This window comes from Narcine bancroftii, chromosome 3 (assembly GCF_036971445.1).
Source record: "Narcine bancroftii isolate sNarBan1 chromosome 3, sNarBan1.hap1, whole genome shotgun sequence".
NCBI lineage: Eukaryota > Metazoa > Chordata > Chondrichthyes > Torpediniformes > Narcinidae > Narcine > Narcine bancroftii.
Genome location: NC_091471.1, coordinates 266243311 through 266259475, shown reverse-complemented (window position 1 = coordinate 266259475; position 16165 = coordinate 266243311). Strand labels below are relative to the sequence as shown.

Sequence of the window (16165 nt, the reverse complement as noted above, 5' to 3'; positions counted from 1 at the left end):
GAAATGGTGATCATAGTGCACCAGGAGGAAAATCTATTTGTAATTGCATAAGACTGAAAAAGACCATATCATACAGGCAGTGTCTGGGCTTGTAATCTACCCCTGTTCGTTCTCAAATGTGTACCACCCCAAGGACCCATGTTTCCATTCACTTCGGTGAAAGTGTGCTGATTGGCTGCATCATGGTCAATATGGGGACACCAATACCCTACCCATCATCAAGAAAGTCTATAGGGAACACTGGCGTTAAGAGAGCAGCAGCAATGATCAAGGGTCTTCACCACCCAGCACACGCTTTGTTCTCCCTGCTGCCATCAGGAAAGAGGCGTAAGTGCTACAAGACTCACACCACCAGGTTCAGGACAGCTGCCCCCCTCCCCCAACTCCACCATCAGACTCCTCAACAATAAACTCAATCAGGGACTCATTTAGGACTCTTACTTTTGCACTTTATTGATCTTTATTCTTTCTGTACTGGACAGCAGTTTGTTGACATTATTTATTTACATGTATACATATCTTCTTGAGTACCATTTTTTTTGCATTTGCACTACCAATAAGTGGTAATTCTGCTGTGCTCGCAGGAAAAAGAATCTCAGGGTTGTACTCTGACAATAAAGGCTAAAGGCAGTTGTGCACTTCAAATAGGTAGTGAAAATTAATAAAAAGTAGATGGGATTCTGCATTTTATACAGAGAGGTGATGAGTACAGAAGCAAGTGGATACCATGGAGAGCATTTTGGCTGGTTTACTGTCTAGTATGGAGGCATCAACTCAAGACAAAAAAAAACTCAAGAGTGTTGTTAACTTGGCCTGAAACACCACAGGGACCAGACTTAACTCCATCGAGGACATCTACATGACGTGGCATCTTAAAAAAGCAGCCTCAAACCTCAAAGACCCCCCACCACCCAGGCAATGCCCTCTTCACTCTGCTGCCATCGGGAAAAAGGTACAGATGTAGCGGTACGCTTGGAGGGAGTGGGCAGACACAACAGCCTCCTATCTACTGGCAACTAGCCACAAACGCCACGAGGCATAGTGACTCAGCAGCACCCGTAGGTCTACTGAGAAGCCCTGGCCTACTCAACTTAGCTATGTCATGAGGTCATTAGCACTTCAGATGTCATGCTGTTGGGGTCACCAATGTGGCGGATGATGTTTGTGCTCATACGCCATCATGTTGAAATAACGAGACCACACCTGAAGTTGTCAGCCAGCGAAGAGAGAAGCATTTATTACAGAGTTATCAGACTTGATATAGACACGCAACATGTGACCTGGTGTCATGACATCTGAAGTGCTAACGACCTCATGATGTAGCTCCATTGAGTAGGCCATGGCTTCTCAGTGGACCTATGCGTGCTGCTGAGTCACTATGCCTCGTGGCTGTAGGGGGTAGTTTCCAGTAGATAGGAGGCTGTTGTGTCTAGCAGTCACAAGACGGGAGCTGTTAGCGCCAGTTCTGCCCACTCCCTCCAAGCATACTGCTACACGGTTGTCTAAAAACGAGCACTCAGCGGCACAAGGACAGCTTCTTCCCCTTGGCCATCAGATTCCTGAATAATCAATGAACCAAAGATGCTGCCTTACTTTTCATACATTATTATTCTTATTGTAATGTTATTTATTTATTTTAATAGTAACGTCATAAGATGAAGGTTAGGTCTATAAAGCTGCTGCAAACCGAATTTCCTGACTTATTCATGACAATAAATTCTGATTCTGATAACTGGTTCTCAGCTAATCAGATCCAGAATATTACATTTATGTATTTTAAATGTATTAAAATATATTAAATTTAACATATTATGTTCAGTATATTGATTTTCATTTCAGATGCATCTTCTTGGAATCTCCAAGTACCAGCAGCATCTGGCCTCCAGGCGGCGCTGTCTGCCGAAAAAAATGAGGGCCGATTCTGACCCTTCTGGAGCTTTCGGTGATCGGTTCGCCAGCATAAAATATGGCGGCACAGCCAGCCGGAAATGATGTTCTTTAGCGAGCGACGAACCGGTGTTGGCGCAAACATGGCGTCCTCCAGGCTGGAGAAGAACTTTTTGCGGCTGTTGGTGAGGTGCGAGTCGATGGCCGCGGAGAAGAGGGATGAAAAGGACTGGCGCTTGGAGAAGGTAGCTGGGGGCGCGGGCGAGGAGGTGCGCGGTGGGAAGGTGGGCGTATGGACGGGCCGGGGTGTAGGCCGCGTCACCGGGGGTGGCTGCCCGCACTCCGGTACCGTGGTCCAGTTTCCTGCCCCGAGCCTTTAAAGCGGCAACAATGAAATGGCAACAGTCCCAGTCCCTGGGGCAGACATGTCTGTCCATGGTCTCATGCCCCGACACCACCTGCAAGTTGGAGGAATAGCCCCTCATCATCCGACTTGGGCGCCCTCCGTCCGCGTGGCGTCGACTTCTCTGATATTCGTAACCTTCGACCGCGCGGCGTCAACATCAACTTCTCCGATATCCGTAACCTCCGACCGCGCGGCGTCAACATCAACTTCTCCGATATCCGTAACCTCCGTCCGCGCGGCGTCAACATCAACTTCTCCGATATCCGTAACCTCCGTCCACGCGGCGTCAACATCTACTTATCTGGTTTCCATTAAACTTCCCCCTGTCGCCTTTACCCCAGCTCTCTCTTTCTCCTTTCACAAAAACAAAATTAACATTCACCTTGTTAGAAATTGAAGTACCTTTAAAGAAATTGCTCAAGACAAAAATTGAGAACAAAGAACATTTATTTTACAACAATGCAAAGTTGGGTGCTTCCCCTTACCCTGGGAATACACACACATACTGGGGCTAACCCAACTTTTCTACAGTCAATTTCAGTATCAAAGTGCCCTCCCCCTTACATTCTTCTGCCCCCTGGATGGGTTTGGCATAGGCAATCCTTCCTGCCTACGTGCAGTTTCAGTACACTTGGAGGACCAGGGGGTATCCTGTGGGTGTCCCATCATGTCATTGTCCTTATTCACACCTTCCTGATTCTCGGGGCTATAGTCTCTTGGTATGCAGAGTTGGCTCATCCTGTCTAGGGTTGGCTAATTTAATATGTATAAATCTGTGTAAGGTTAGCTAATTAGATATGTAGGACTTGGTTCTTCTATCTAGGGCTAGGAGACCTTTATCTGATCCAGACTACCTCAACTTCCTACATTCTATTGTACCTTACCATTCCTTTTCTTAGTCTTATGGTGGCTCTTGTCACAAAGAAGATTCTTATGTTAATCGTGCTGACTCTGCTTTCCTGCATCCAAGCTCATCCTGTTTGTACTGGTTACAGCCATTAACTGATGAATTTTAGTTTCTTCCATGTTCATAATTTTAGATCAATTTTCCCATCTCTCACAATCCTCACTTTTCTTTTAGATCAGTAATACTGATCTTTCACGATGATGTGTTACTGATCTTTGGTTACTGGTGTCAGTGTGACTGATCCCCCCCCATCCTCACTTTTCTTTTAGATCAGTAATACTGATCTTTCAAGTGTAAGGTGTTGTTTTACCCAGCTGGTCAATAACCGAATTGTAATACCTGTGTAAAGTCTTTAGGTAGGGGAGCACCATGAAGGTCAGAGTAGCGAGTCCAGCTGCTTATTAGGGTTGCGAGTATTGTTGGACTCTGGCTTTAATTTATTTACTCTTAATTTAGTCTATGTGTGAGCTGAGTCCAGCGCGTTCGTTGAATGAAGTGATAGGAGAAGGTATTCGGTTCAACAGTCAGTTTATTACACCACACAGCACAGCACAGCACAAGAATAAAACTTAACAGAGCTCTGGGTCAGTCTGTTAGTTCATAGGTCACCTGCCAGTGAGCTACTCCCCGAGACTGACCCCTATTGTCCAGTTGGCACAGTTTATATAGGTCAATCTTATCACACAGAACAAAAGTTGTTTTCCCTGCTAGATCTTTTTGCATAAGGGTTATCACAAGTCATCTCCTGTTTTGCAGATTTCTGGGGTGTAGCCTTCCCATGTTAATCCTCCAGGCCAGACTATCCTGTTGTTTAGATCTGAAATTAATTCATCCCCAGATATTTCTAATCACCATTTGGTCCCTGTCTGGCCAATTTCTGCTGTTCTCTTTAACACCTCCTCGTGCCTTAATCTTCCTCCTAGACTGGTTTTCCATTCCCTTTGATTCTTGCGGGCCATTCTTTGTTCTGATCTGGCCTGTGTCTCCTGTGCTACTTCCCACCTCCTTCAGTTGAGCATTCCTCCTAAATCGTTTTATGCATATCCTCTCCCTGTATCTTGGGAGCAGCCAATTTTGTTCAGCCAACTTTGCTCCATGCTGTGACAGCCACTTAGCCACATTCTTCTTTTCCTGACTCATGCAGTCCAAATAAACTTATTGATTAATCATTTATTTCATACTGTTTTAACCCCTAGATTCCAACAGTCCCCCTTTTGGTCTCATGAAAATGAGACCAACCACCAGTTAACTTATTAGATAGAGGAATCCGGGTTACATGCCAGGGTTGGCATTTCTGATCCCTTGTAATCATTACACTCTTGAGAGGGCAGTAGGGACAAATACATGCCTTGGGGTCTGGGGATGTCTCTCTGTGACAGCGCTCGTTGAATGAGGCACTGGAGGCAGGGAAGGATGCATGGGATCAGAATCAACGCCAAAACCACAAATCCAGCAACTAGCACTATAGTATGTATCCATCCCCAGTCTCCAGAGAACAAATTTCCCAGCCATGCGCTGCCCAAGGGTCGCCAGGTCTGAACCGGGACGTGAGCTAATTTGCGAATACCTGAAGAAATCTCCTTTACTGCTTGCCCATTGTCATCGATTTTTAAACAACAATAGATTCTACCATCAACAGTCCCCGGAGTCCAATATGTTCTTTAAAGGGACCCGTTCAGAAAGTTCTTAGTCCGTAGTTGCTCACAGGTTCTCAGTCGCCGCCGTACGAATCTGTTCCAGTGTCCGTGCTGGTGGGTCCGTGGCTGCACACTGACTCCAATGATACCACGTCTCGCCTTTTCCCTGTAGTCGAACCGCGTGGGACGTCCTCTCCACCACTCGGTAGGGTCCTGTCCACCTGGGCTCCGACCACTTTCTCTTGATGACCTTTAGCAGAATCCACTCCGCGACTGAAGGTATCGGTGTTTCCCCTTCTCTGTTGGGACTTGTGACCTGTTGTGAAAAATCTGATACCAGAGCCGTTAGTTTATCATAATACAGCTTGCATCCCATTGAACTTACCTCATTCTTCGTAGTCTGAATTCCGGCTCCCGGTCCCGGGAACTGGTGCCCCGTTCGTAGTTCATATGGAGTGAATCCTGTCACAGAACTTACCGAACTCCTAATTGACATTAATGCCAGAGGCAACGCATCCACCCAATTTAGTTTGGTCCGTGCCTGTACTTTCCCGATCTTACCTTTTATTGTTTGGTTCATCCTCTCCACTTTTCCTTGCGATTGTGGATGGTACACCGTTCCAAAGGCATGCTTCAATCCCAACATTGCTTCTACCTCCTGTAGATCGCTATTCTTAAAGTGACTTCCATTATCGGACCTAATTTTTCTAGGAAATCCGTGTCTCGGAATATACTGGTTGATCAGGAATTTACAAACCGTTCTTGCATCTTCTCTTTTGGCAGGGATTGCCTCTGGCCACCCTGTGAACACATCTACTGCTACTAAGAGGTATCGATAGCCACTTACCCTCTCAATCATGTCCGTATAATCCAGTACGATTTCCTGCCCTGGTAACTTTGGTAACGGGAACTGTCCTTCATGTGGCTTTACAGTTGCCTTGACATTAAAAGTTATACATACCTCACACTCTCTAATATGGTTCTCCACCATCGCCGGCAGGAAGGGGTGCCACCAATGTATCAAATATCTCATCATCTGCTTCTTCCCACAGTGTGTTAGCCCATGCGCCTCCTCTAGGAGGGGTTTAATGAGTCCAGATGGTAAAACTGGCCTTCCGTCTATTGATCTCCATAGTCCTTGATCCTTGTGTGCCCCCCTTTCTTCCCATATCATCCTTTCCTGAGGTGATGCCTTTGCTTGTTCCTGTATTATTACTTCTACCCTACACGGTGGTAATAAGTCATGTGCTGTTTTTTCTGCCAGTATCATAATAAACTGAGGGCCGTATCCTGCTGCCCTTTTAGCAGCCAGGTCTGCTTCCTGATTTCCCCGAGCCACCATTGAATCTGTTTTATCATGTCCTTTACACTTAAGAACGGCTAATGCCCTTGGTTTCAGGAGGGCCTCAGCTAGTTTCCTAACGTCCTTCTCGTGTTTAATTGGGGTCCTTGCTGCTGTTAAAAACCCACTTCTGATCCATTGACTAAGTTCAACCTGTATGGTCCCTACCACATATGCCGAGTCTGTATATATATTGACCTCCTTCCCTTCTGCCCATTCTAATGCTGCTATCATTCCCTGTAGTTCTGCGAGTTGTGCTGACTCCTTTCCTCTCACTGTCCCTGTAATGATTTCTTCAAATCCTCCTGTAGTTTTTCGTACCACCGCATATGCAGCTTTCAATCCATCCGTGGGGTGTCTGTAACAACACCCATCGGTAAACAAGGTATCATCTGGTTCTCTTAAGGGTGTAGCCTGTAAGTCAGGTCTTATTTTAATATCCTTTACTACCCTCTTCTCACAACAGTGTGGTTCTCCCTCTCCCATATTTTCTGCCATGTTAATGCCTTCATGGGTAAACGTAACATTTGGAGCATTCAGGATCTTTTCTAGTCTCGTCTGCCTTAACGAAGTCATTGTAAATGCTGTGGAGCTCACAAATGCTACAATACTATGTGTTGTTAATACTGTCAGGCCATGTCCCATTACTATGTGTGCCACCTTTTGTAGAATCTTTGCTACTCCTGCTGCATGTCTTGTACATGGTGGGTGTCTGTCTTCCGTTGGGTCTAGTGTGATACTCACATACATGAGCACACATCTTCCACCCCCTTTTTTCTGAAAAAGAACACCATCAATTGTGTGTGCTTTTTCAGAAACATCCAAAAAGAAAGGTAGTTTATAATTTGGAATAGCCAAATCTATAGCTGTTGTAAGAGCTTGCTTCAATAGAATAAAATTCCTCTCAGCCTGTGCAGTCCACTCAAGAGTAGCTCCCAGATTTCTCATCCCCTGCTCATTCACCAAGGTTCGCAGTGGATGTGTTAACTCACCATACGATGGGATAAACTGCCTACTATACCCTGACAAACCCAAAAAGGAAAGCATTTCCTTAACTGTCTTTGGTCGTGGATGATGTAGTATTAGTGTTTGATGTGCCGGGGAGATCCCTGTGCCTTTCGCTGAGACCATTCTGCCTAAAAAAGTGACCACCTGTCTGCAGCATTGCAGCTTTGAGCGAGAGACTTTAAAGCCTGCCTTGAACAGCTGCGCCAGCAGGAGGCAGGTGGCCTCCAAAGAGGAAGTGGGATCAGGTGCAGCTAATAGGATGTCATCTACATACTGGATCAGAACAACCCCACCTGGCAGTGCTAGCCCCCCCAGCTGTTCTTTCAATACCTGATTAAAAATTCCTGGAGATAAGATAAAGCCCTGCGGAAGCCTAGTATACCGCAACTTTCTTCCTCTATACGTGAATGAAAACACATCTCTTAATGGTTCTGCCAGCGGCAAGCAAAAGAAAGCATTCGCTAAATCAATGCAAGAGAACCACTTGTGGTTAGGGGTTAAAGCAGTCATGGCAGTATATGGGTTAGGTACTGAAACTGTGGGTGTTCGCACAATACCATTGATGCGCCTTAAGTCATGGGCCATCCGATATTTGCCCATGTCTTGTTTAGGAACAGGTAAGATGGGTGTATTCCAACTGGAACCCGAATGTTCCAACACCCCTGCATGTATAAGGCCATCAATGGTACTTGCCAAACCTTCCTCAGCGTCAGGTTTGTGGGGATACTGCCTCTGCCAAATTGGGGTGTAATCTGACAGTTCGAAGGTTATGGGATCAACCTGCTGACAAAAACCCACATCTGCTGATCCCACTGACCACAGGTTCTCAGGGAGAGAGTCTAGCATAGGGGCTGAGTCGGGGTGATCCATCTTCTCCCTACCATGAAATCGTTCAATCTGTCTATGCTCAAGGAGGACTTGATCATATGTAATGGACCAAATTCTGTATGCCTGAGCAGATGAGGAGAACTGCACTGTCGGTATTTGAGTGTCAGACCAGTCACCCAGGGACCTCAAGTTCCGACACATCGGTCCCAAATCTTTTGCCTGGTGCGTAGTGCCAATTGCAAGGGTGACATGAGGAATGGCCTCCCCTGCCATCTCATACCATTCCAGCTGTTCAGATGTCAGTGCCACCGTAGCGGCCACCCCCTCCTTTCCTATCACTATGTAGTCCGAATTAATTTCCCATTGCCTGCCCTCTACCTCTTCATAAAAGGCATGCTGATACATTTCATCCCCATCCCTATCGTAAAAGAGGGTCATATGGGGAGGGTCCGAGGGAGGGGTATACGGGTGTAACGTCTGAATCCACGGCTTCCATTGATTATACAACTTTAGCAGCCCTACCTTCTGTGGGTCCTCTGTTTCCAGCAGCCCCCAGTAAATGTCAGCCCATTGTCCCTCAGACACGGATCCTCCAGCTGCTGCCAACAACATTTGAGAACCGGAATGAAGTGTAGTTACTGAACAGTTCATAGAAAATCCATTTGGAAAGGTGACCTCTATTCCGTCGGGTCCACAAAGGATGGATGCTCCGCACTTGAACAACAAGTCTCTGCCCAAAAGATTGGTAGGGCACCTGGCTGACAAAATGTACTGATGTGTAAAAGTCTGTCCTGCCACAGAAGTGACTAGTGGTGTAGAAAACGGCAGATTTTCTGGTGTACCCGAGAACCCTATCAGCTGGACGCTAGAGGATGATGTTTTATCTTGAAACTCAGCGCCAGTGAGTGTTGAAAACCTGGCTCCTGTATCCACTAAAAACGATACTTTCATGTCCATGACTTTCATCTGCAGGAAAGGGTCTGCCAACCTAGCCTGCTCGTGGGTACTCGGGCTCCGTCACTGTGGGCAATATTGCTCCTCCTCTGTCAGCAAAGGGAATTGTCTCCTCGGAGCTAGAGCCGCATAGGGTGCCTGATGTACCGGGGGTGGCACTGACGATCTCTGGGGCTGGACCCAAGGCTCCTGTTGTGGTGGTCCATAGCCCCTTGCCCCCGGGTCCCGAGGCTCCCAAACTAGGGGACAGTCTCTCTTCAAGTGTCCTGGCTGACCGCATCCAAAACATACGGCTGGCTGCCTTCGTGGAGCACTCCGAACTCTCCCTCTTACTCGGAATCCCCCCATTGGACCTCCCATTCTGCCCCCATCGGTGGGACCCGGTGCCCAATATGGGGCCGGGTGCCAATTTGTATCATTCCCTTGTGGTGGCTGCGGTGGCTGCTGAATCATCTGGTTCGCACCCTTTGAGGAAATCTTTTTTTCCTCATTCGCCTTTTGCCTAGCCTCTGCTAATTGAAGCTTAAGGAGTTGCACTTGTGCCGACTCCGTAGTTTGTTTGTCCTCCTTTTGCTTAGCCCTGTAACGTTTCAGGTGATGGGTCAAATGTTTTTCCCATTGCTCATTCGAGCAGCCAGGAATATCAGGGTTATTATCTAACGTCTCCCTCACAACAGCTGGCAGTCCGCTTGTTACTGCCGCCCTAAAGAGAGTAGTCTGCAAGGGATCTGCGGCCGGGTGTACTCCTGCTTTATTGGTCCAATACTCCTTACACTGACTCAAAAAAGTAGAGATCTCCTCATCCTCCTTTATGGAAAAGGTCAGGGACTGCATGACACCGGGGGGAACAGGAAACTTATCCCGCATTGCCCCTCCTATTGCCGTAGCATGGTTGGCAAATGGCTCAGCATCGAGGCACCTAGTGATTCCTGCGATCATTTCTACCTGCTGAATCTCCCACAGCCCAAGCTGTTTCCCCAATAATGCTCTCCAATCCCCTATGGCTATCTTATGTCCCATCGTAAGTTGGCAGAACTTTCCCATCCACGCTCCCCCTCCCTCAGTCGGAGGTGGCATTTTGTCCAAAATACAATTCATGTCAGTGAATGAGAAGGGTTGATACCTTTCCCCAATTTGCGGACCCTCATAAATTAGCGGCATCTGTCTATATCTTTCTGGAAGCCGTACTTCCCCCCTTTCCCGCAACGCATATCCCAAAGGGGAGCAAGGGTTCTCCTGACCCTGTCTTCTGTGTGTGATCATGCTTCCCCTGATCGTGACTGGCTGTTCCTCCTCTTCACTCTCAACACTCACACTAGCTATTTCAGTTTCCTCGTTCTGCTCTCTCTCCCGCTCCCATCTGACACTCGCTGGGTCATATCCCTTCCTATTCTCCTCTTCTTGTCCCAGCTCTCTCCCCGCTGTGTTTCCTAAGCACCTACTATGTTCCCTTACTGCAGCTATCTCATTCTGTCCTTCGTGTACTTGCTCTCTCCCATTTGTTTTTTCCCATCGCATACTAGTCTCCCTTACTTTACATACATCATTCTGTATTTCCTTTGTTAACTCCTTCATGTCCTCCACCCTTTCCTGCATAACTCTTTTAAGTCTCTCCTTCGCCTCCTGGAGTTCGTGACCTGCTAATTCAGTGACCTCCACTATTCCCTCATTTATCTGCATCACGGGCATTTGGGAAATAGGATAAGGTGGTGGCCATATCTCTGGTAACTTTGGATATAGCGGGGCTGACGGCTTAACCTCCCCCGTATTCTCCTTAGTGATATGGGATCCTTTTTTAATATCATGTAGAAGGTTCAGTTCCACAGCCATGCAAGCCAATGTCATATTGTGTAAATCTGCCCTTCTCTGTTCCTTCACTCCTTTCTGTTGTTTGAGCCTTCTTTTATTCCATAAAGACCCTTGTCTCTTTGCCTCATGTTCCTGTACCTCCTTGGCTGCTTCCCTCTCTGCTTCTCCTAAGTACAGTAACAGCCGGATTTTTTCAAACCCTCGTGGTACCTTCCCCTGACTCTGCAGCTCTTTCCAAATCTGTTCGTACCGTGCCATAGCCTGTACCTCCTCTCCCTTCGGTAATCCTCCCAGTAATTGATTCCTTGTATTTTCCCACTGTCTGTCTACAGATGGGGGAACTCCTCTGTCTTCCCCGAACTCTTGCCCTACCTCCCTTATTACTCCTTCCATCTCTGTTCCGATTTTTTATCCCTTTAGACCTCGTACTCCCTGGCTCTCTCTCCTGGTAGGATTTTGACACCCTGCACTCTACTTCGCTCCTTTCCACGTTATATAACCACCAGATGACCAGCAGCTCCCTGAAAACAGGTGTTCCCCTTCAGGGATGATCAGAGAGAGAGAGCCAGGTGGGGGATTATGTGTCTCGTGGTTGTGTGAAGTGTCTATTGTTTGTTTTGCGGTTAGCTTGTTAGTTTCCCCCTTTGTGTGAAATGTACATTGTTTGTTTTGCGGTTAGTCTGTGTACACAGGTGCCTCACTGTGTGACTGCCTATCCCCACTGTGTTTCCCTGATCCGTATTCTAAATACCTTGCCTCTATGCCCTCTCTACCCTGTAAAACAGTACAATCTGTAACCTCTGCTACCCCTTTTTCAGAAGTACTTAAAACATCGAGAGTAATACAGTGATATACACAGCAACAATACCAGCGTGCATGAAAAAACAGTTAAATGCCGAACACCTTATACAGATACTTATTACTATTATGGTACACGATTCTTAAACAAATACTTATTATACACTACTATGGTACACTATTCTTAAACAAATACTTATTACACACTATAGAAACAAATAACTATAACACAATACACCTTATACAGATCCTTATTATACACTACTATGGTACACGATTCTTAAACAAATACTTATTACACACTATAGAAACAAATAACTATAACACAATACACCTTATACAGATCCTTATTATACACTACTATGGTACACGATTCTTAAACAAATACTTATTACACACTATAGAAACAAATAACTATAACACAATACACCTTATACAGATACTTATTATACACTACTATGGTACACGATTCTTAAACAAATACTTATTACACACTAAAGAAACAAATAACTATAACACAATACACCTTATACTACTTGGCCAAGTGTCTAAATCTACCTCTCGAGATTGATACAAGGGGCTCCAACCCCGTTCTACTAGAGGGACCTCAACCTCCTTAGAGGGATTCCAACCGGACCTCAACCTCCTTAGAGGGATTCCAACCTTTTCCTAGAGGGACCTCAACCTCCGTAGAGGGATTCCAACCTCCTTTTCCTACAGGGACCTCAACCTCCTTAGAGGGATTCCAACCGGACCTCAACCTCCTTAGAGGGATTCCAACCTTTTCCTAGAGGGACCTCAACCTCCGTAGAGGGATTCCAACCTCCTTTTCCTAGAGGGACCTCAACCTCCGTAGAGGGATTCCAACCTCCTTTACCTAGAGGGACCTCAACCTCCGTAGAGGGATTCCAACCTCCTTTTCCTAGAGGGACCTCAACCTCCGTAGAGGGATTCCAACCTCCTTTGTCCTAGAGGGACCTCAACCTCCGTAGAGGGATTCCAACCTCCTTTTCCTAGAGGGACCTCAACCTCCGTAGAGGGATTCCAACCTCCTTTTGTTTTATTCTTGTCTTTAACTAGGTCTTTTGCAGAGTAGTGACAACACACAATTTTATCTTTGCCAATCGCAGAACTTCGTTTGAACAGGCGTCTGCTTACCTCACTCTGTTGAATGGTCACTTGTTGTTATCATCACCCCACAATCGACCGGTGTTTCGTATCTTTTCTTCCGTCACTTCTCCATCTTCATCACGTCGGGGTCACCAAATTGTTGGACTCTGGCTTTAATTTATTTACTCTTAATTTAGTCTATGTGTGAGCTGAGTCCAGCGCGTTCGTTGAATGAAGTGATAGGAGAAGGTATTCGGTTCAACAGTCAGTTTATTACACCACACAGCACAGCACAGCACAAGAATAAAACTTAACAGAGCTCTGGGTCAGTCTGTTAGTTCATAGGTCACCTGCCAGTGAGCTACTCCCCGAGACTGACCCCTATTGTCCAGTTGGCACAGTTTATATAGGTCAATCTTATCACACAGAACAAAAGTTGTTTTCCCTGCTAGATCTTTTTGCATAAGGGTTATCACAAGTCATCTCCTGTTTTGCAGATTTCTGGGGTGTAGCCTTCCCATGTTAATCCTCCAGGCCAGACTATCCTGTTGTTTAGATCTGAAATTAATTCATCCCCAGATATTTCTAATCACCATTTGGTCCCTGTCTGGCCAATTTCTGCTGTTCTCTTTAACACCTCCTCGTGCCTTAATCTTCCTCCTAGACTGGTTTTCCATTCCCTTTGATTCTTGCGGGCCATTCTTTGTTCTGATCTGGCCTGTGTCTCCTGTGCTACTTCCCACCTCCTTCAGTTGAGCATTCCTCCTAAATCGTTTTATGCATATCCTCTCCCTGTATCTTGGGAGCAGCCAATTTTGTTCAGCCAACTTTGCTCCATGCTGTGACAGCCACTTAGCCACATTCCTCTTTTCCTGACTCATGCAGTCCAAATAAACTTATTGATTAATCATTTATTTCATACTGTTTTAACCCCTAGATTCCAACAGTCCCCCTTTTGGTCTCATGAAAATGAGACCAACCACCAGTTAACTTATTAGATAGAGGAATCCGGGTTACATGCCAGGGTTGGCATTTCTGATCCCTTGTAATCATTACACTCTTGAGAGGGCAGTAGGGACAAATACATGCCTTGGGGTCTGGGGATGTCTCTCTGTGACAGCGCTCGTTGACCCTAGATTCCCTATATTCCAGTTCTCAGTAAAGAGTCTAGTCCATCCCACATCAGTCCGAAGTTGCCACGTCTGAACATGGGCAGATTCACGTCGAAATCTTGAAGCAGTGTCTTTAACTGCCCAACTTTTGTAAGCATTGTCCTGACGAAGTATGTGAGAAACGCTGCCTTCAGCAGCGAACGAGTAGCAGTAGTCAGGCGGTTCCGTTGAATTGTGGCTAGTATCTGATGTCCTCTTCAGCCCCGAACCCTAGGGCCACCGATCTCCGAAGGCTGTCTGGAGTCTGATATTGAGGTGCCAAGCAGCTCACGTTGTTGGTAACTGGTGCTCCCTTTCACGGGGTGATGAAAAGAGACCAAGCTGGGGGGGGATTGTTTCTCGTGATTTAATTGTGTTTTGCAGCTTGCCTGTGAGTCTCTCCCTGTGTGCGAAATGTACATTGATTAATCACTATGTAGGCTGTTAACTGACTATCGCTACTGTGTTCCCCCTGGTCCGTATTGAAAATGCCTTAAATCTATGCCCTGTCTACACTGTAAAGTAGCACAATTGTAACCTCTGCTGCCCCTATTGTTAGGTCTGCTTTGTTCATGAATGAGTGAGACAAACACCAGGCTGAGTCGAAATCAGGGTTCTTTGTTCTTTATTACCGGATTGTAACACTTGCGACTAACAAAGTTAGTCGGAGAATGCATTCTGCCGTTATCAGCAAAATGGTGATTTTTTTATACCCTTGGATACATGCTTAGAACATCATCATATCATTACTTGTCCAATGACTAAAACTGTTGCTATCCTTTCCCTGCTAGCTTCCTGCCTCTCAATCCATCAATGTCTCTCTTATCTTGTAAGTACAAGGATGCATTTACATCTTGTTACAGCCCTGTACATTCCCATCTCATGATGTTTTACCTAACAGGAGTACAAGGACACCTCCCCTTCTTGTTACTGCCCTGTACAGGGTAACTCCCTACACATTCCCATCTCATGATGTTTTACCTTACACTATCCCAGGAGGACTTAAAACATGAAATGACATAAACAGTTAACAAAACAATACCCCAATAAATGAATAAACAGTTAAAAATACAACAATAAATGTATAAACAGTTAAAAATACAACAATAAATGTATAAACAGTTAAAAATACAACAATAAATGTATAAACAGTTAAAAATACAACAATAAATGTATAAACAGTTAAAAATACAACAATAAATGTATAAACAGTTAAAAATACAACAATAAATGTATAAACAGTTAAAAATACAACAATAAATGTATAAACAGTTAAAAATACAACAATAAATGTATAAACAGTTAAAAATACAACAATAAATGTATAAACAGTTAAAAATACAACAATAAATGTATAAACAGTTAAAAATACAACAATAAATGTATAAAGTTAAAAATACAACAATAAATGTATAAAGTTAAAAATACAACAATAAATGTATAAACAGTTAAAAATACAACAATAAATGTATAAACAGTTAAAAATACAACAATAAATGTATAAACAGTTAAAAATACAACAATAAATGTATAAACAGTTAAAAATACAACAATAAATGTATAAAGTTAAAAATACAACAATAAATGTATAAACAGTTAAAAATACAACAATAAATGTATAAACAGTTAAAAATACAACAATAAATGTATAAACAGTTAAAAATACAACAATAAATGTATAAACAGTTAAAAATACAACAATAAATGTATAAACAGTTAAAAATACAACAATAAATGTATAAACAGTTAAAAATACAACAATAAATGTAACATTACGGCACTTTGTCACGGCGCAGTGTAAGTTTCAGGTCTGAAGGATGAGGAACTGCACGCCAGGGTTGAGTCTGTGTGTCGTGATGTTGTGGTTCGGAAGCTGGTTTGATTCTTTGAATGTGGGTCCAGCCTTTCTCTCTTGTTCTTACTGCGGTGTCTGTAATTAAAAGTACACAGTAGGGACCATCCCAGGCAGGTTTTAGTTGATCCTCTTGCCATGCTTTTACATATAACCAATCACTAGATTTTAATAAAATGAATAACAATCTGACTTTCCTTTGTGTTAGTGTAAAAATTGTAAAATGAAACACAAACCATATTTCCATGGGTTTTGAATATGTTAGAGCTGTTGGAGCTGCTTGTCTGTATGGGGCACAACCCTCCAATTTGTTAGAGTGAGTACATAACAGACATTGCAGCACAAGAGCCCCTGCAAGAGAACTTGAAACATATTCAACCTTTAGTTCTGCCTTAAGAACACAATTAGCCATAATGATTCAGCGAGTGATATTAACTGTATTGTAACTGAATTTATTTTAAAATAGCCGAGTGGGA

The 16165-nt window shown here is 44.6% G+C and overlaps 1 protein-coding gene across 1 annotated transcript in view; it reads left to right on the top strand.

Moving 5' to 3' along the window:
• The first annotated feature begins 1963 nt into the window (after positions 1–1963).
• Positions 1964–16165, top strand: part of use1 (unconventional SNARE in the ER 1 homolog (S. cerevisiae)) — a 37653-nt gene continuing 23451 nt past the window's right edge. Inside the window, exon 1 of the mRNA XM_069928033.1 lies at positions 1964–2132. Within this exon, the coding sequence (XP_069784134.1) occupies positions 1989–2132 (144 nt within the window). The 5' untranslated portion in view covers positions 1964–1988. The remainder of the gene's footprint in view (positions 2133–16165) is intronic.